This window comes from Ahaetulla prasina, chromosome 8 (genome assembly GCF_028640845.1).
Source record: "Ahaetulla prasina isolate Xishuangbanna chromosome 8, ASM2864084v1, whole genome shotgun sequence".
Taxonomy (NCBI): Eukaryota; Metazoa; Chordata; class Lepidosauria; order Squamata; family Colubridae; genus Ahaetulla; species Ahaetulla prasina.
The window spans coordinates 46851632-46873800 of NC_080546.1; the positions used below are offsets into that span (position 1 = coordinate 46851632).

A 22169-nucleotide genomic window follows, 5' to 3' on the forward strand; every position below is an offset into this window, starting at 1 on the left:
GACAGTGGAGTTGCCAAGTCATGGAGCGAGGCTTATTTTGGAGAGGGCTTGGGTCCTGTGCTACTGGATGAAGTACGTTGTACAGGAAATGAGTTGTCTATTGAACAGTGCCTAAAGAGTTCCTGGCAAGAACACAACTGTGGCCATAAAGAAGATGCAGGGGTTTCATGCACACCTCTGGCAGGTATGCAACAAAGGAATCACTTTTTTGAACCAGAATCACTGCATGAGTTAAGATTAATTGACACAAAGTGGTTGAATTTTTTTTTGACATCTTTCAAGAATAAAGAATAAAGAAGATTACATTTCCACATTCTGGCTTCCAGAATGTATTGGTTGAGTTTATTGATCAGAAAGGTCAGCAGTTTGAATCCCTAGTATAGGTCTCCTGCATGAGCAGGGGATTAGACTAGATGACCTCCAAGGTCCCTTCCAACTCTGTTACTGTTACATTTAAAAACAAGGGTGAAAGGAAATGCCTAAGGCTGATGAGGGAAAAACTTGCCATGCAACATAACTGCAGGGAGGATGAATGGAAGTTAAGTATCAACATCTATAAACAGCTGTGCAACTTTTGTTTATTTTCTCGTTAGCATATCCTGTATTTAACCTAAACATTTTCCAGTACCTCTTGATTTTTTTAAAGGATGATCTGCTTTCCTAGAAGTTTTCCATGACTTGAAAATTGAAATGACTTAGTAATGGAGTAGCTCTGGTTCTGTGAACTATGAATAATGTCAACGACTCAGAAAGTCCAGATTCCACAGGAAGACATTCCTGCCATTTATTCCAAAAATATTCTGGTTTTCCTCTGACTGTATTGTGTCTTATTTAACCCAATTACAGTCCTTAGGCAGTGTAGATCAGGGAGTGAAAGAACATTTGTTTTGTGTGGGATGTAACAGGAACAAGTTAAAGATATAACTTATCCTTTCTTTTACTTTTGTCTATACAGTTTTGTCCCATAAATTAAGAGCATCTGGGATGAGGAATTACTACATAATAAATAAATAAATAAATAAATAAATAAATAAATAAATAAATAAATAAATAAATAAATAAATAATAATAATAATAATAATAATAATAATAATAATAATAATAATAATAATAATAATAATAATAATAATAACAATAACAACAACAACAACAACAACAACCGCAGCAGCATGCAGCGTGCAATAAATCAATGCACTCCAATTAAAATATTTATAGCAGGAAATTCAATATCATTGTTCCTCTAACATTCTGTTTTCCATTTAAATGATGGAAAAAATTATTATCTAGCCTATAATTGTTCTATTTTGCCATTCAGTTTCTTTTCTGCAATAGCTACGTACTAAAATACACTCTTATTTTGAATGCCACAGATGGTGCAGTTCGACTAGTTGCTGGAAAAAGCAATCATGAGGGACGGCTCGAGGTGCTTTATAATGGACAATGGGGCACAGTCTGTGATGATGGATGGACTGAATGGAATACGCAGGTGGTTTGTCGACAACTGGGCTTTAAGTAAGCTCCATTTATGTGAAGCTACTAATGATTATGCAGAGCAATGCTGATAGCAGTTCAGTGAATTGCACCTGCTTTGCTTCTTTGCTTTCTGATCAAAATCTATTTGTTTAATACTGTGGCCTTGGAATGATACAACAAAGAAGAGCAAACATTAATTTAAAAAAATGCTAACTCTGGTTGGGAAAAAGGGCAAGAATTATTATCTTTATTTACTTATTTTTGCAGCATGAACTATAATTCAGCTTGATTTTTCTGTATTGGAAATTGTAATTAAGGAACAATTTGTTATGAAAATATTCAGATTCTAATAGTAACACAGAAACTGAGACCATAATTGAGGAAATACAGAGCTGAGGATCGCTATGCTTTGGGCAAGCACCCTGGACATTTGTAAAATCATTATATTTTTATGTAATTATTAATCTACTTTACAGAAAGTGACTCTGGGTGGCCTACAGCAATCCAGTAAAACAGTAGAAAAATAAAACAGTCATCTAAAACCATTAAAAACAAATAGACAAAACTAAGAAAGAAATTAATAGGCAGAGGAATATTAACAATAAAGGAGCTACCTCAACAATTCACCCATCCCTTGGAGTTCCCAGGCCTGCTGGCATAACCAGATCTTGATAATCTTCGAAATGATCATCCACAGTGATGAGGCCGACTTTGCGGGGAAAGGATTCCACAGGGTGGGCATCGTAGCAGAAAAGGCCCATTGCCAAATAAAGCTCAGAACCCCTAACATGCCCATTCTATTGGATCTGGTAGACTGGGCAGATTGAATCAAAAAGAGACAAATAACTTCCAATAACCTGATCTCATGCCATGTAAGTCTTTAAAGGTCAATACCAGCACCTTAACTTGAACCTAGAAACAAAATTCCTACAATCCAGACTTCATGTTAGATATATTTCAAAATGTTGAACTCTTATTCATTCTCTCACAATATTCATACGTTGCTCTAAAGCATAATTTGATTTATTTCATTTTGGCTTAAAAGCATAGTGTGCAATCCCAGCTATTTTCATTTGAAAGTCCTGGTTTATGGCTTTGCATGATTTATGATCCCAGCCAACTGCAGTTTATTCAATAGATTGTTGTTAGCAGTTTGACTTTTGGCTAGCTAAGGTCACTGATTTAATGCTTATGTCTTATTAGACCCTGCAGAGAAAATTTACAGTTTGGAAGAAAGGAATGAGGAGAGAAAATAAAAATGGGGTTAATGTATTACATTTATGAATATAGTTTAAAGGAGTAGTTAAGCATTACATTTATAGCAGATATCAATGTTGAAATATGTCAGAATAATATATTGATTTTGAGCCTTAATAAATATAGCCATGGATTCTACCAACAAGCCTAATTTAAAAGTGGGGGGAAAAGAGAAATATTTATTCAACATACAATAGATTTCTATGAAATCAAGACTAATGATGGGATATATTTATAGTATGTATTATAACTCTGTAAGTGCTAATGTCTATGTAAACAGGAATGGGAAACTTGTTTCAGAACGCTTCTTAGAAGAAAATACAAGACCCATCTGGCTGGATGACATTACCTGCTCTGGAAAAGAGCTTAACATTCTACAATGTTCTAAGCGGGACTGGGGACAGCATGATTGCAGCCACCAGGAAGATATTAGTATAAATTGCTATCGAGACAATGACAGCCACAAAGCCTTGTTAGGTAAATTACGTTTTATTGTATTTATTTATTCATCATATAGGTAGAGCTGCCCATCTCACAGGAAAGGAATTCTTTTTTACATGGACATCTGGTTCCAAAATATTAAACGGTGTTTTGTAGTGTTTGGGAGGAGAGACTGGAAAATTAGTCTGAAAATCAGGTATCCCCCAATTGTATTGAAACTATTGGCCTTGGAATTCTCATTTGTCACAGAGTTTCTTGTCCTATTGCATTTGGAGAGCACCAATTGGAGAAGCAAATGATTAGCAAGCAGAGATCTCCATTTCTATTGCTGGATTTTCCAGTTAAACAAGAGAGTCCTTATCTAGTTCATTGCAGATATAGTTTGATAAAATAATCTGGGGCAGAATGGATTCAACAGCCTGGGTCTGATAAAAAGAATATATGTTGTCCTTACATTAGGAGGTATTAAAAAATATTACATGCAAGCAAAAACAGCAGAGTCTCCCTTCAAAATAGGAAGCTCTAATCCTAACATGATTTCTGGACAGAACAATTGCTCTATTAGAGAAAATATTTCATAAAAATGTTTATTTTTAGTCTTTTTAAAAAGATGGCAATAATGGGACCTGACAAACTTCAATGGCCAGGCATTGCAAAAAAAAAAAAGAAAGAAAGAAAGAAAAGAAAAGAGAAGAAAAGGGTAACACTGAAAGCCAACGTGATGTGATGATCAAGTGCTGGACTGTAAACAGGAAGGAACCATGTTTGAGTCTACTCTTTTATACAGAGAAACTTGATGACTTTAAGCAGTCATTGTAGCTGAGCCCAGCCTACGTCTCAGGGTAGTTATTTTGGGAAAAATGAGGAGAGGTACTGTGTATTGGATATCGAACCCCTGAATGAAACATCTGATATGAATCAAATACAATATAGAGTAGGTTTTCTGGTTTATTCTAACTGCCCTGAAATGTAGCAAAAGACTAGAATTTAAAAATGTACACAAACGTTTTTAAACAGTTAGGGCAATTTAGTGTGAGCATCACTTATCCTAACAAAACATCTGTTCAATATTTCTTAACCCCACAGCTAATACCTTCAAGCATATTGTTAAAGAATTAAGTCTACTATAAGATTAAAAACCTGAACGAAAGCTTCCAGTTTATTTCCATAGCTGTGTTTCTTTGTCTGCTCCTGAATCTCTTCACTGCTTTCTTTTTAAACTTTCTAATATCCCAAATGTGTTATTATCCGATAGCATGTCTATGTAGGGGAGACAAAGTATATTTCTAGGAATGGAAAATTTAAACTCAGAATACAGGAATTCACATTTTGGTGCCAGTTTACATAAACACATGGATTTGTGTTGCAGTGCTCATAATACATAAAATTGAATCTGTCTGGAAATCAAAATGGTATGTTATCTTTTGGTTAAATAGATCCATATGGTAAAATCCTTTTTCAGTACTGAGACTTATACTACTTTTATAGTTTTCAAACAATATTCCAAGTAGTAAAAGTCAGTTCACTAAAAATGAACTTTTCTATATTTTATGCCCTGTGTTGTTTCACAAGAAATATGAACTTATATTTACATTATACAGCATGATTTTCCTAAAGCAAGACTTTTACTGATGTGCAAATAAATTAACAAAGGTTGCAGAAATCAGAGGATCATTTAATTTGATTTTTATTACAAATGTTTCAAATGAATTAAACCTTGGCAGATATATTGTCATATTGTTTCTTTTTCTGAATCAGTTTTTTCTAGAAATAATCCCATTAAACAGAATTCAGTTGGGTAAAAATAAATAAAACATTTATAAGAGCATAAAGATTTCCAGAATTAAATTGAGAATATTCACCCACTACTTCACTTTTCCATAAAGGCTGATCAGTTTTGCTTTGGATTAATATTTATGAACTAGGTAAACAGTTACTTACTTATTAGAACTGATTATCAAGGCCACTTTAATGTGTTATGATTGCAAGTATATTTTTGCATTAAAAATTATGTATAACCATAACTGAGACAACATTCACTTCATGGTGCCATATGTTGTTTATATCAAGAACATAGTAATACTACACTATAAACAGTGTAGTAGCATCATGAGCAGTCAGTAAAGACATTTTAATATTCTAGGAGTGAGAAGCTTGGACACTCAAAGATTATTGGAGTCCAAATATCAAATTGGCTAGTAGTATCATAATCAAAATTAGGAATAATGGTCAGGAGAGCAGAAATCCAGCAGCGTCTGAAATGTATTTACATTCTCGGCTATATGTATGTATCAGAGAATACTCACTAGGAATCATTTTTAATAGATTTGTATACAATTATAAAATATATGTAACAGGTTTCAGAGAAAAAGAAAACATTAAAAGGTGAGAACTGTATATCCTTGGAATTCTGTAAATAGAAAATTCTTGGTTGTTTTTGTTTGTTAATGTTCTGTTTAAAAAGCTGAATTTTTAATTTTCTAAATATAATAAAATTTTAGTAGTGAAAGTCTTTCCTATAATACTTCTGCTAGATTTTGGAGGAAAAGTATAGCATAGTACAGGGGTCACCAACCTTTCGGACCTCAGGGACCACCAAATTCAAAATTTTAAATCCCGTGGACCACTAATATGATTTTTTAAAAAAGATAAATAGTATTTAGTGCAATATAAAAAATGCAAATAATCTTTCTGTTGACCACCAAAAATTTTTTGCGGACCACCAGTGGTCCATGGACCACCGGTTGGTGACCGCTGGTATAGTACAATGCATTCATTATGTTTAATAGGTCCTTGTATAATTGTATAACTTGTATAACTTTGACTATTAAAGTTCTCTGAAAGAATAGTAAAGAAATAATAAATTTCTGAAAGAGAGAATATAATAGAGCCTATTTTGTAAAATTCCCATTGCACGTTGAAAACCTTTGTGAGTGAATGCTCAAGGCCACTTAGATGATGAGGCAAAATGCAAAATAAAACAATTTCACCAAATTATAGATATGAAAGTGTTCTAGTTAGAGTAAATGATCACAGCATGCACATATTTGCCTGACATTGTGATTATACTGATAACTAGGAACAAAGTTTTGATATGTGTTATCTGAAAAATAAATTTTATGTGTGCAATTGCTGATCATATATTATGATTTTTTTTTGTTTGGGCTTCCTAAGCCTTTACATTTAAAATGTTTTCTTTGTGCACTCTAGTTTGCAATCTTGATGGTTTTTTAAAAAATGAAAGTTAATAAATTTGCCAGATTTCAAGTTTTTTTCACAGATTCAGAGAACATATTTTTCCCATATGGCTGTATAAATTGGAATGTTTATTCCTAGTTAACAACTTTTCTTGAATGTTTTGAGAGTATTGCTACAGGTGCTGCTATGTCAATAGTTATTAATCTATTCCCAGGGCCTCCTATCAGATTGATGGATGGTGAGAATAAGAAAGAGGGCCGAGTGGAGATCTATATTAATGGCCAATGGGGCACAATTTGTGATGATGGATGGTCTGATAAGGATGCAGCTGTGGTATGTCGACAATTAGGCTACAAGTAAGAGATCAGTTTTTAGAGATCAGAGTATAATCTATTATATGTGCCACATTAATAGCTTAACATATTGATATTTTCATATATTAAGATAACTGCTGTGTTTTCCCTTTACTGTTTTGTCATTTTAATATTGTCTTAATAATAAAAATAAGTAGAGATTGCTTGAAAGTATGTATGTATGTATGTATGTATGTATGTATGTATGTATGTATGTATGTATGTCTACTCTGCCTATCACTACACAAAGTCATCAGCAATCCTTTTATCTCTCAGCCATTCATGCTCTTCACATTTGTACATATATACATTTAGTATGTGTATGTGTCCATAATTAAATGAAGTTAGCAAAAACATCCATACACACAAAGAAACTTAATTACAATTTAATAAATTGGTATTCCCAAAGAGTGTGGTCCAAGTGGCTTCTAATCTATCAATTTGTAATTTCTTCATCTATTATGCATTAATTTCATGAAAATGTTATTTTAAAGGGATTGCTACAGCAAGGATTACACATCCACTCATCATATCAGTATTATTTAACCCTCTGAATATTTTTATAAGCTCCTATACTAAATGGTTTGATAAAGAGATAGGCAGCATATAAATTAAATTAATAATTAACATTTCTTTGTGTTAAAGGTTCTTTCTACTAAGAAGGTAGAAAAGATATCTAAATTAAACAGGACAAAAACAATTATGCAAATAAATGTCTATTTTTTTAAAAAAAAGACTTCCCCCAAACTACGTTGCTAGGTTTCTGTGCTTGATCTGTAAAATTAATTCCTTACTGTACTAATTTCACACACTAATGATTTCTTAAATGTGATTGGGCTGACTCAAAACTGAATCCAACTTTCTTCCCAAAGTGTTTTAATCATTTTTTTTAAACAATAGCTTCTCCTGTTTCTAAAAGTGTCATTTAATTTCAAGACACTATTGTCAACATTGTATAATCTATTTTGAAATAAAAAAAATATTTTATTTACACACTTTGTTGTATGTCCAGCTGGCTAAAGAAGAAGCATTTATCTCTAGCAGGCAACAACAATTGCACATGGTTCTGCAATCACAGTTGAGTTTTAGACAAATTGGGCCAGATGGCCAGGATAGATAAATATTTTATGTAGAAGCTAACCCTGGTCACATAACCTACTGAAAGCTTTGCTACTCAGTGCATTAGGCCTTTGAAGTAACTATGTTCAGACAATTGGAAAAGGGGGCAGTGTATCATGAGGAAAATGTTTAGTTACAAGTAGGAAAAATTAGTCATATGTGATCCAATAAAAGAGCCAGACGAAATACACATAATGTCTAAACAGAGTGATTAAATGTATTTCCTTTGGGGATGTTGTGTATATGATAATTCTATTCATGAAAATTCACATAGCTTACTAACCATAATTTTAAGAGTTGAAGATATATTGCAGAGTTTGTGATTTTGAAATTTTTGGGGGAATAGCGAATTGAGACATATGGCCAAGTAAGAAATTTCTGTTGCGTATTAACTAAGAAAATTAACTTTAAAAGATTGATTTTTGTATAATTTTTTTGTTGCTTATTGAAAAATATTGAAGCAATGAATAAAAGGAAAATGGGGGACCTGTGAATCTGTTCTGCTTATAGTATGTATTTAAAAGTGACATAAGCGTTGCCTGTTCAGAATGAATAACCTTCCTTTAGAAAACAGAGTAATTGAAGCTTATAAATGCATAATAAAATTTAGTTACTTTAACACATACATGCAAACACAAGCAAACTTATTACATTGCTGCTTGCATTTCATCAGCATCTTTTTAAAGTCTATTTTATATACAAAATTTTTAAAAAAACTTGAACAGCTGTAGGGGAATTATAATTATACAATCCTTTGAATACCTGCTAACAGTATAAGGTTAAATGTGAAGGGAGAATTTTCCAACCAAGAAAAAATCTGCAGTGTATCTGTCTTAGAGTCTATAAATGCAGATCATACAGATCAACACTTGTGGGCAATTTAGTTCTGGGCACTGGATTACTGGAATTTTACTGAACACTTTTTCTTTATTGCGTCTATAACACCAGCCTTAAATAAACTAACTGATAAATAAATTGACTAAATTGCATAAAATATCCATATTAGTAAAAATATTTGAATTATAAGACTTTTTAATGCCTAAAATCTTAGCAATATAATACTTAAGTTACTAATTACTTTTACTTTATCTTTTACTGTGGCATCTTCATTTCCTTCATTGAGATTAAGGCACAATAGAAGGGCTAAAGCTATGGGATGCTTAATTCCTTTTTATTTTAACAATGTACTTTGTATGCTGCAGCTATATGCTTAAAAGGTTGCTTTGAAAAATCCTCAATTAAAATGCTTTATACATTTATACAACCTGTCTCGTGAGATGTGCTTAGTTTGTAAAAGATAGGTAGTATTATTTCATAATAGTAGCTGAGAAACTAGTGATAAAGCAGGCCTTATTATCTTTCCAGTTATGCCACATATCCTTCTTTTACAAATAGTATTACAGACTTGATATTATTGAATAAATAAATTTCTGCAGATTTGAGATACAGTCTAACAAAATACTATATTGGACCAAATGACTAACATTGTGTTGATAAATCATACCACGTTATCAGATTATTTATAGCCTAGTTCTTATTTATACCAAATAAAGTGATGACTATTTTTTCAAATCTATAAATAACATAAACTATTATTATTTCTTGCAAAATAAAATGATTATAATATATTTATTAGGCATGTATCCTTTTCTTGAACAAAAACTCTGATCTAATAAGGGTAACATGAATGAGAAAGTGCAAGTTTTGTTTCTTTCTCTTTCCCATTCATCTACCCTTATTAGATCAGAGTTTTGAGGTATGTAGTACAAACAGAGTCTTGAGATGGAACCATACACAAGATATATTTATTAATTATTATATCTGTCAGGTTTCACTCTGATTTTGTCAGATAATAATAATAATAATAATAATAATAATAATAATAATAATAATAATAATAATAATAATAATAATAATTTAATTTGTATACCGCCCTTCTCCCGAAGGACTCAGGGCAGTGCACAGCCAGAATAAAATACAAAAAACAACACATACAATACTAAGAAAAACCCTTAAAAAACATATTCAATTGGCCACATTTAAAATACAATATCACCCTATAAAATTTACAAAAATTTAAAACCCATAAAATCAATTTAAAATTTTAAAAATTCAAGCCAGTCCAGCAAGGCGGAATAAATAAGTTTTAAGTTCGTGGCGAAAGGTCCTGAGGTCAGGTAATTGTCGAAGTCCAGGGGGATGAAGAATTCTGAAGTTTTGTTTTGGTTAATATATAATATGGTTTGCTTTTTGTCTGATGGATGGAAATAGCTAGTTGCTCTCAGTGAAAATTGCCATTAATTTTGATAGTCTTAGATTATTTTAAAAATGAAGTTATTAGCAACAAAATTATTAAAAATTAGCTATTAAGTAAAACTTTGTTTTATCACCCACATAACAAAAGAAATCATTATATCATTATTCTCTGGTATTAAATCAATCTGGTGAAAAAAATTCTTTATAGAAACATTATATGGTTACCTATAGTCTTTGAAAATTACGAATATGCTAAATAAAATAACCAAAACAATGCTGTAGTAAACCTCCATCTAATGGACAATGCTAGCAAAGATGGTAGAGAAAAATTACAGATGTTTATTGATTCATGTGAAATATGAATTCGGTATCTGTTGTTGCCATTATGATTTATTTTAAAAGTTGCTCAATTCTTTTCCCTCCAGAGGTTTATCACGAGCAAGGACTATGGCATACTTTGGGGAAGGAAAAGGTCCCATTCATGTGGATAATTTGAAATGCACAGGAAATGAAAGATCCCTTGCTGATTGTATTAAACAGGATATTGGCAAACATAATTGTCGTCACAGTGAAGATGCTGGTGTCATCTGTGACTATCTTATCAAGAAAGCATCCAATAGTAAAGGTGAAATGAATATAAAGTTCAATAATTCTCTTTTCTGTAAATCATAAAGAAATATCAGGGAGTATTTGGGTTGTTTTTAGGAGGGAATTGTTTGATCACTTTGCTTGCCATTTGAAGTACTCTCTGTATCTACTGGTTGGAAAATTTAATTTCTCTGCTTTGAGCCCTATTCAGATTCTCTTACTTCTGTATGTGGTTTAAGAATATTGCACCGTCGCCAAAAAAGGATTATTGGTGGAAAAAACTCCTTAAGGTAAATTACAGATACCAATTTAAAATCACAAGGCCATGCTTCCCTTCCCCTGGCTCTGCTGCATTTGTGTAGCACCACACTATGTTTTCCCCTGCTTCCCTTCGCTTGTACACTGATTGCACCAGGCCTGCCTATGGCAGATTCCCATGGCATTTCATTGCTGCCTGGTTAAAGGGCATGCCTTCCATGGAGTGCAGAAAATGTATTGAAACCATCAGGATCTGAGTGTCAAGGTTCCAGAAAAACCTCCTCTGCATAAAAAAAAACTCAGAAGCCATTGTCTTTCAGAGTTCTTTACTAGCATAAGGAAACTGGCACACAATGAGTTCCAAAACTGAACTTCCGGATTCTTTTCCCAGTTGTACAAACCCCAAGAGTCCCACCCCCCTAACCCCTTTGCTGGTCACATGGTCCCACGTTCTCCCAGTTTATTCAAAACCTCTTCTTGCCACTCCTTCTGCAGATGTGAACACAATCCGACCTTGACCGCTTGAAGAATGTTACCATACCCCTCAACCCCCCTTCTTCCCCTCAGGGGAAAAATGTGGCAGCGTCTGGAAACCTAAGGCCTAGTATGGTTTCCAGGCCTGACACTGAGCTCTGTTTCTCCACCCAGTTGAAAGAGTACATCTCCCCCCTCAAGAGACAGTTCTTTTCAGCCTGTCCCCAGAGATAAGAGACAATCCTCTCTGCAGGTAGCGGCACCGTGCAATCTTTCTTGCTGGTTTCTGGTACCAATGACTTTCTGGAGAAGTCAGCAGAATAGGTTGTAAATGTCTATCATATGATTGCAGGGCACTTGGGAACGAGTCTTAAATGTGAACAGCTTGCAGTGCTCCTAGAGGATCACAAGTGTGTGTGGCTTAACATTTTGCAATGGCCAAAAGTGCTTATAAGCCATAAGAAATGTTTCTGAGGTGGCCATAACTTCGAATAGTTGTTAAACAACCAATTGAAAGTCAAGGACTACATATACATCAGTGATGGATGCACTGTTGGAAGACCAGAAGGATCAAGTTAGGGACAGATGATCCCAGAGAAAATCTATGTGATGTGTTGACACCAACTTGGTGATACAAAATCAATCATATATAAAAAAAGAATCTAATTCATTAATAGAAGATGCACCTGGCTTATTCATGAAAATCTGAGTCTGTGGAGTCAGAACATACCATTGCTAAATCCTAAATACTTAAAATTATTAGGCATATTTTATAATAGCTAAAAATGAAATTTTTATATTTGGAAGAAACAGTCATGTATGTAGTATCTTAATTTAATTTTGCAATGGTATGTTGGGTTGCAATTTCACTAACATGACTGCAGAGAGTCCCCAATTTTTGATAAAACATTAGGTGCAATGGAAGAATTGCAGAGGCAAACAGATATGAAGTCTCTGTTTTGTAGGTAGAGTATTCAATAAAGTATTTTTGGGTTTTTTTAGATGCAAATCCTTCAGATAAAAACAAAAAGGTGGGGAATGGAGAAGAAGCTAAAATTAACAAGGTTTACCTTGAATATGATGACAGCTGTGCTTACCAATGTCTATTCTTATACATTATATTAATGATGATGAAAACCTGTATAGCTGTACACTTTTCTACGTGGATCATTCTCAAATTCCTTGTGTGTCCAATCACACTTGGCCAATAAAGAATTCTATTCTATTCTTAAAAAAATTAAATGAATGTGTCATATATTAAAAATAATATTTTAATTTGTTAAATTAGCAAGTTTTTACATATGCCTCAGTATCTGTCACTCATTATTTCCACAGAACTAAATCCCCAAATGTGCATAACATTGCAAACCTAACTAGCTAAAATGCTTTTTTCTTTTTCTTTTTTTCCCAATAAGTATGGATGCGTAGAAAGAATTCTTGAATAAATTCAGAATAAAGTGGTTGGACAAGTTTGTCCTGTTTGCTGAGAGATGCCCTTCAACACTATTTTTTTGCACTCAGACAAATACATAAACATATTTTTATTTTTAACTTTGGAACTTTCATACTAATGATATATATATCTGTTGCTTAGGGGTGGTTGGCCCTGGCAAGTAGCATTGCGCATTAAATCATCCCATGGAGATGGAAGACTTCTATGTGGTGCCACTCTTATCAGCAGTTGCTGGGTGCTTACTGCAGCACATTGTTTTAAGAGGTATTGTTGCAAAATTTACAGCGTCTGTTATAGTATAATAATGCAGAAAGACAAAGATAATAAAATATATGGATGATTCTGGATTTACTCTGAAACTGTACTGTAAGAAACAACTTACAGCTGTGCATTCTTAAAACACACACGATTTATTAGTATTTCACATATTTTTTACATTGCTTCTGTAATCTGGAAGGCCTTCATTATTCTGAAAAGCTTGGATTGACTTAAATATGTGAAAACGAAGGAATGGAAATTGAAAGGCAAATCAATAAGTTTGTCCTTAGATATAAATCGGCTTTCCCCAACTAGGCACTTTCTGGATGTCTTGTAAATAAAACTCCCAGAATTAATAGATGGAAAACTTTTAAAGGAAGATGTGTACTCACCTAGCCTGGAATGAATAAATATATGATGTACAAATCTATAACTAAGTCAGTGAATAGGATCAATCTGTAAACAAGCAGAAAAAAGGAGAGAAACATCCAAGCTTTCCCAAGCTATGTTACTTGTTCCTGAACCTGAAGGACAATATGCTGCTTAGTGCTGCAGTAGCGTTTATTTCTAAAACATACATTTAAGTTTCCAAAAACTAAATATATATATAGTCAAGCCATTGATGATACCTTGCAGAATTATGCTTTCATTTAATCAGTTAGTTGGATCTAAGAACTGTTAGCAAAAGGCAAATGAACCTGACACTTTCTACATGTGACAGGCAAATGTTAAAGAAATAACTGTATCGGATATACCTTATTGAATAATTGTCCAGCACAAATGGTCAGTTTTTGAGATTTTCCCCACATGATGCTCTAATCTATTCTATGTGTAAAATAATTTTATTTTATGGGAAGATGCTTTCTTTATGAAGAAATGTGAAACAAGTATTATGAAAAAAAATCTGTCCATTAAACAGCTGTAAACAGCCAATTTATTACACTGACATTGTTCTTTTGGTTAAATTCATGACCTCTTCGTTAGCATGAGGATCTGTTTATGATATTTCAACATACCGTAATTAAAAAGAAGATATTATTTAATATGGATTGCATATATTCATACTATACAAGGACATTTTTTAAATGTAAGTTATTGAAATGTTTGTTATTTTTACCTTTATCCCAAAAACCGAGAGAAAGAATATGTTTAAGTGTTCTTTCCCCCACCTTTACTACTAAAGACCTATCTCCCTTTTCAAAGTGCTAACATTCCACAAGCTAATTCTACCTAGATAGTATCTCTCTACCATGTTGCAGGATGGTCAGGATGAAGCAGTTTGAACATGCTAATATTTAGAAGAATATGTATTAGTTTCACATCCTTCATCTTAGTCACCAAATAATACAGAAGACATGTAGATCATGAGAGGCTTTTAATATCAAATTTAATTTGGGTCTGATCAGAGGAAATACTGAGAATAAATAATGAAAAGCTTTCCAAAATTTGGCAAAAATCCAGAAATGAATGGCAATAAAGCCAAACAAGGAATCAGAAAATTAACCCAGTCTCCTTTCATATATTGCACCCCTGCTGTTAATAAGTGATCAATTGTCTTAGTCTATCACTGATAGACTACAATATGTAGCATTCAATTATTTTCAATAAGTAAATGGACAAGTATTATATTTTGATTTATTTAATTGTCTTTACTCTTAGAACTTGTGTGAAGAACATACTGCATTTAGGCCATATTTTTGCCAAAATATTGAAAATTCAAAAAGATTTATAAACATTTAAGCACCATTATATTTTACTGAGTTCCTGATTTGTAACTGAACTGGAAATCTAAAACTTTTTTGCTAGCTTATTTTCCAGTGTTCTTTCACCAGTGTTATAATAAAAGCAAAACCCTACATCAATTATTCCCCTTTCTTTTAGGTATGGCAACAATACTCGAAACTATGTGGTACGTGTTGGAGACTACCACGTATTGGTACCTGAAGAGTATGAAGAAGAAATTGGAGTAGAAGAAATTGTGCAACACCCAGAATATAGGCCTGATAACAGTGACTATGATATTGCACTAGTGAGATTGCAAGGGCCTCACAAACAGTGTACTCACTTTAGTGCTCATGTTTTACCTGCCTGTTTGCCATTCAGGCGGGAGAGGCCACAGAAAGCTTCTAATTGTTACATCACTGGTTGGGGTGATACAGGTAAGATCATGGGGTTTTTTTTCTCTTTTAATTACTTAGTGACAGGTTCTTGTTTTCTTTTGACCCCCCAAATATGGCCTTGGCCTTATTATTAGGTGTGTGTGTGTGTCTTATCCCTAAACCTTGGCTCCTGAGCGCCGACCAGCTGCTTCGCCAGTGTAGCTCAGGCCGCTGCCTCAAGCAATCTTCCTGTGCAAACAGCACGAGGCGGGGGGACGGGGGACATAACCCACATGCACCTGCCATTCACATGGAAATGGGGCTCTTTTCTTTTCTTAGGGCAGAAAGTGACTGTGGCTTGCAACAAGCGGGTTTTCTGGTCTTGGGAATGCCGAGGCGAATGAAGGCAGACTCGGGAGTTAAGGCATGAAGCTTAGGCAGGGAGGAAAGAGGATGGTGGCTGGATCTCCCTCGGGCATCCTCGCAGGTGCCGGATTGAGGCTGCCATTTGGCGGGGGCAGGCGCTTCCTCCTGTTTCATCTTCCTTTCTCCAGCTTCTGCTTATCAGGGATCACCTGGCTAAGTTGGACACTGGAGCGGCCACACCAGGGACTCTAGCATTCTGACACTTCTTGTCGGCAAAGTCATTATGGCTGCCTACTCCGCCCACACCCATTTCCGCCGCCTGAGCGTTTAACCTGGCTGGTGGGCTCATCGGAGCAGCTCCCTTGCTGTCCCCCTCCCTAAGCCCCTCCGCTAATCAAGTCCCATCTCGGAGCTCCGGTCCTGGCAGGTAAAGGCCATTTTAGCATCCGACCCACACACAAAAAAAATCAGTTTGCCAAGGGCGAGGTTAGGATGTGGATGTGGGCAGTGGGCAGAAGGGGAAGGTGAACCCCCCACCCCTCCCCGGCAACCCCAGGGCCAGCCAAGAGAACCCCTCCCTGCTCTTCTTCCTCTGCTATAGGGCTTTTGGCATCCACAGGGGCCGATCGCCACCCACCCATGGGGGGCTCCTTTCAGTGTGGGGAACTGGTGGGACATCTCTGTGCCTTCCCATTGTGTGGAGCTGGGTGAGCAGGCGGGGAAGTGAGGCAGGAGCCCCCAGTGCTGCCTTCCAGTCGAGGGAGGAAGGCTGCTTGCAAAATCCACTCGTTGGGACTGCGGGTTCCCCCTGGCCTGCCAGGATCCCTCACGGTGCTTGCAAGGGGCTCCCGGTTTCAGCTTGCCTTTGCTGGAGCAGCCACCCCCGTTGGAGACCCATTTCTCTCCTGAGACAAGGCCAATTGGTGATGGCAGCAGATGGGAGAAGCCGCAGAGAAGAGGTCAGGGTGGCCAGAGCCACTTTTCACGGGGGGCTGGAGGGTGCGGGTTTGGGGGGGGGCTCACTGGGTCAGAACTCCAGTGCCAATCACCCTCCTCCCAGTTCAGGTTGACAGGGCTGGCAAGTTTTTTTGCGGCTGTTCTTTGCGGACGCCACTAAGAGAAGGGGAACGCAAGCTAGGGTTTGTAGGAGTGGTCTCCATGAGGCCGTTCCGTGTGGATGGCAAGGGTGCGTGGGGGATATTCCCCCTTCCTTCCCCCCCTCCGACCTCGCCTCCTCACGTGTTTACACGGCAGCTGTGCATGTGTCTAAGTATTTGAGGGGGCTTATTTTCGGGGGGTAGGCTTATTTTAGTGCATGCACTCAAAAGCCCAATTGGGCTTATTGGGACATGTTTTAGTTTCGGGGAAACATGGTACCTTGGAAAAACGTGATTTAAAGGAACCAGGCCAGGAGAGTGTCGATGTGTCCTACCTATCCTAGCTCCCTACTAAAGCCAGCTATGAGATCCTTCCTAGTACAAAATCAAACTTTGTACCAGACCTCCTAGAATCTGTAACATCTAAGCAAACCTAGGCAGCAAGACAGTATAAGAAATATACTGTATATAGTTTTTGAAAACTTAAAATGGAAGACAATAGTTATAAATTGGTTCATCCAAAGTCTTCATGGGTGTGTTGATAAATTACTTTGAAATTGTTCTGCTGCCAGTTTCTTTGTTGTTGTTATCTCAAATAATTCTAATGTCAGGCTTCCAAGTAATAGATCCATTGCAAGGAAAAACTCTGAGGCAAGTGAATTCCTCAAAGAATAACTTTATTGGAAATATCAAATTGGCACATATCTGGTGAAACTCGACTCTGAAAGGCCCCTTGGTTTTCACCTAATTGAAAGTAAAAGTTTTCCCCTCAAACCTAAGCAGTCAGTCACATGATCCAATCAAGGCAGCATCTGCTGATCTGGTGACATCACTCCTCCTTCCTCTGGCCAGGTGTGAGGTTCCTTGGTTCCCAAGAAAGTATTTTATTTTGACTACATAACCCCACGTATCTCTAATCCCCCCTCCCTATTCCTCACTCCAGTGTGGCAACATTGAAGCTCCAAGATGGCTTCGGCCAGGTCAGCTTCAGTGTTGACATCTATAGGATAGCTAAAAATTTATTACAGATAGTCCTTGCTGATTTAATAATAGTTACATCAGATTCTTGAAGTTACTGCTGTTGCAGCATCCCTATGGTCAAAATTCAGGCTCTTAGCAGCCTTCCTGCATTTAATACTACAGGAGAACCAACTCCCTCCACCTGCCTATTGCCACCTTCAATTCTACTTTTTTGACCGCTTCTGTAGTCCCTGCCATCCCCAGCTGATCATCTTCTTCCTCCTGAGCTGATGAGGCACATCTTGCACTTTGCAGGGCAGCTGCTTACAGGCCGCCTTCCCAAGACCACATGGGCCCCTTCTCCAATTTGAAAGTCTTGTGAAAGGGAGGGACAGCAGGGCCAGTTTAGTGCAGGGCAGACAAAAGGGCAGAGACGGAAGGGGGATAAACAGATGGAGGGAGTTGCAGAGGAGGCAGTCCCTTGCCTTGCAAGGCTAAGAGCTGGGAAGGACAAAGTTGGAATGGTTTGGATTGGAACGAGTCCTCACTTAATGACAGTTGGGATTTGGTTAATGAAGAACTGGTAAGAGTGTAGTTGCTAAACAATGTGTTCATATAACACCATGGGACAACCATGACCTGGATGACTGAGAATCTCCATAGACAATCCCATTTTCGTCACATAGTTTGGGTAGCCTGACAAAATCCTGCGTGAGCAGGAGGTTGGGCTAGATGACCTCCAAGGTCCCTTCCAACTTTGTTACTATTACACCACATTTTATGACATTGCATAGTGATAGAAATTCCAGTCTGAATTACTGTCATTAATCAATGGTTTTCTGTATGGTCAAACTGAAACCTGGCTAGCTTAAAATTACCTATTTTCCTCTACCACAAAGTTAAACACCATCAGGTATTTCGAAACTTCTTTATAATCCATGCATTCTTCAAATTAACACTTGAAATGGAACATTTCCACTGAACACTAAATCAGAAACTTGAATCACCTCACCCTGAATTGCAGAATTCCAACTCAAATTGAATCAGAATTGATGTAACCTACATAAAAAACTGCAGATGGAAATATTTCCTAAATTGTGAAAATACCTGTACCTACTAAAAAGGCATGCTAAGTTTGAACACAAGACTATAAAAGTACAACTTCCTATGAAGTTTATTTCTGTTATTGTTGCAAATAAGGAATACCAGAAAAACTTCATCTTTCAAGCCATTTTTAAATGTTGAGTAAACATTGATTTGTTTCTGCAGGATTGTGTATTACTATATTCTTGATATGAACAAAGACCTTACAGAGTGACCTAAAACAAAGTTTTAAGAATAAGCATTTGCTTAATATTCGGTATTTTAATTTCAATATTTTCCCATCAGGTAGAGCCTACTCAAGAACATTACAACAAGCTGCTATTCCCCTTATTCCTAAAAGAATTTGTGAAGAACGGTATCACACAAAATTCACAGGTAGAATGCTTTGTGCTGGTAGCCTCCATGGACAAAAACAGGTAGACAGCTGTCAGGGAGACAGTGGTGGACCGTTAATGTGTGAACGGCCAGGAAATATCTGGGTTTTGCATGGTGTGACTTCCTGGGGGTATGGGTGTGGAGTCAAAGATTCTCCAGGTGTCTATACCAAAGTTTCCTTTTTTATACCTTGGATAAGAAACATAACCAAACTATGAATGTCCCTTGTTGCACTAGGGAAATAATTTTTTTTCATGGATATAAAACTTTTTGGACGTTAAAATAATTCATCTTAGAAGCAATTTTGATTGAACATGTAATTCTACCAAGACAAAACAGTACTCATTACAGCTGCACAAATCAGATCATTCTATATATAAGATCCTCACATATAGTATTTTTATCTTTTTGTATTGTGACAAATTTTCTACAATGAACTGTATTTCCTACTAGTTTCAAATAATGATTTTTTAACTGACTTTTTACTGTGTTTTATCTTTATGGTGAAATTATCCTGCCCTCATTTCATTGTACATGAAACAGTTGAATAAAATATCTTGTAAAATGTCAAGATTGTGTAATATTTATGTATTAAATTATGGTTTTTAATGCGGTGGGTAATGGTAGGGTATAAAGTCTTAAATATGTCCTTTATGATAATTCATTTTAAAGTATCTACTAAAATTTTATTATCATTACTTTTATGCTATCATCCTATAGCTTTCCATAACTTGTTCTCTGCTATTGGAATAAAAATCCTCTGCTATTGGAATAAAAATTTCAGCCACTCTTTCTAGTTATTTCTCAATATGCTAACAAATACATGGTTAAGTTTTATTAATAGTGGCATTCAGCTTTTTACAATGCCTAAACTTTTTACAATTGTTGTAAATTACTTGGCCAATTTTTAATGACTAGAACTATGCCCAAATTAAATGTATCAAATATAACATATCTACAAATTTTAGAAAGTGCATTTAACTTTGCAGTTTATGGATTCTTTTCATTATTTTGTGAAAGTATGTTTAATTTGTCAAATATTGTCTAAACTACAGTAATGGCCGAAATTGTTGGCACCCCAGAAATTTTTCCAGAAAAATCAAGTATTTCTCACAGAAAAGCATTGCATTAATACATGTTTTGCTATACACGTTTATTCCCTTTGTGTGTATTAAAACAAAACAAAAAAAGGCAGGAAAAAAAGCAAATTGGACATAATGTCATACAAAACTCCAAAAATGGGCTGGACAAAATTATTGGCACCCTTTCAAAATTGTGGATAAATAAGATTGTTTCAAGCTCTTTTAAACTCACCTGGGGCAAGTAACAGGTAATATAAAAATCACACCTGAAAGCAGATAAAAAGGAGAGAATTTCACTTAGTCTTTGCATTGTGTGTCTGTGTGTGACATACTAAGCATGAACAACAGAAAGGAGAAGAGAACTGTCTGAGGACAGTTGAGAACCAAAATTGTGGAAAAATATCAACAATCTCAAGGTTACAAGTCCATCTCCAGAGATCTAGATTTGCCTTTGTCCACAGTGCACAACATTATCAAGAAGTTTGCAACCCATGGCACTGTAGCTAATCTCCCTGGGCATGGACGGAAGAGAAAAATTGATGAAAGGTTGCAACGCAGGATAGTCCGGATGGTGGATAACCAGCCCCAAACAAGTTCCAAAGAAATTCAAGCTGTCCTGCAGGCTCAGGGAACATTAGTGTCAGCGCGCGTCACATTCAAATGAAATGAAACGCTATGGCAGGAGACCCAGGAGGACCCCACTGCTGACACAGACATAAAAAAGCAAGACTAGTTTGCCAAAATGTACTTGAATAAGCCAAAATCCTTCTGGGAAAACATCTTGTGGACAGATGAGACCAAAATAGAGCTTTTTGGTAAAGCACATCATTCTGTTTACCAAAAACGGAATGAGGCCTACAAAGAAAAGAACACAGTACCTACAGTGAAATATGGTGGAGGTTCAATGTTTTGGGGTTGTTTTGCTGCCTCTGGCACTGGGTGCCTTGACTGTGTGCAAGGCATCATGAAATCTGAGAATTACCAAAGGATTTTGGGTCGCACTGTAGCCCAGTGTCAGAAAGCTGGGTTTGCGTCAGAGATCTTGGGTCTTCCAGCAGGACGACCCCAAACATACGTCAAAAAGCACCCAGAAATGGATGGCAACAGTGCTGGAGAGTTCTGAAGTGGCCAGCAATGAGTCCAGATCTAAATCCCATTGAACACCTGTGGAGAGATCTTAAAATTGCTGTTGGGAAAAGGTGCCCTTCCAATAAGTGAGATCTGGAGCAGTTTGCAAAGGAAGAGTGGTCCAAAATTCCAGATGAGAGGTGTAAGCTTATTGATGGTTATAGGAAGCGACTGATTTCAGTAGTTTTTTCCAAAGGGTGTGTAACCAAATATTAAGTTAAATTATGTCCAATTTGCTTTTTTTCCTGCCTTTTTTGTTTTGTTCCAATACACACAAAGGAAATAAACGTGTATAAACATGTGTTACTACAATACTTTTCTGGGAAATACTTGATTTTCTGGAAAAATTTCTGGGATGCCAACTATTTCGGCCATGACTGTAAATAAGGCCTTAAAAAAACTAGACAGCAAACAATTATTTCTGCTCCTAAGGTAGGAAGAAGTACTTCAGTAAGTACATGATAATATTATGGAAGTTTGCCATCCATATGCTGCCTTGTTAGGAAAAAGCTGTTTTGACTTACGGTAAATACCCCAAATGATATTTAGTTTATACTACTACTGAATGTAATATATCATAGTGAGATTTAGAAACCATATTTCAAACTTTTTCTATTTGCTGACAGAATTGTTTTAGTTTATATTATTTGCTTAAGATATAAAATATTCAATGTAATGAAATTTGCTATTTATGGATTTTTTTGAGTTCTCTGTCAGTTTTCTGTATCTCAGTATTACTGAATTATCTTAATGATATTTGCAACAAGGAAATCAGCGCAATGGTAGGGGATAATTTTTCAGTAGATAGATGCTCATGAAAATAATTGAGG

The 22169-nt window shown here is 35.9% G+C and overlaps 1 protein-coding gene across 1 annotated transcript in view; it reads left to right on the forward strand.

Moving 5' to 3' along the window:
* Window positions 1-22020, forward strand: part of PRSS12 (serine protease 12) — a 49386-nt gene extending 27366 nt beyond the window's left edge. The window contains exons 5-13 of the mRNA XM_058192707.1: window positions 6-184; window positions 1371-1512; window positions 3011-3207; window positions 6584-6725; window positions 10523-10722; window positions 10897-10975; window positions 13012-13134; window positions 15010-15287; window positions 19040-22020. Of these exons, the coding sequence (XP_058048690.1) occupies window positions 6-184; window positions 1371-1512; window positions 3011-3207; window positions 6584-6725; window positions 10523-10722; window positions 10897-10975; window positions 13012-13134; window positions 15010-15287; window positions 19040-19347 (1648 nt within the window). The 3' untranslated portion in view covers window positions 19348-22020. The remainder of the gene's footprint in view (window positions 1-5; window positions 185-1370; window positions 1513-3010; window positions 3208-6583; window positions 6726-10522; window positions 10723-10896; window positions 10976-13011; window positions 13135-15009; window positions 15288-19039) is intronic.
* The last annotated feature ends 149 nt before the right edge of the window (window positions 22021-22169 follow it).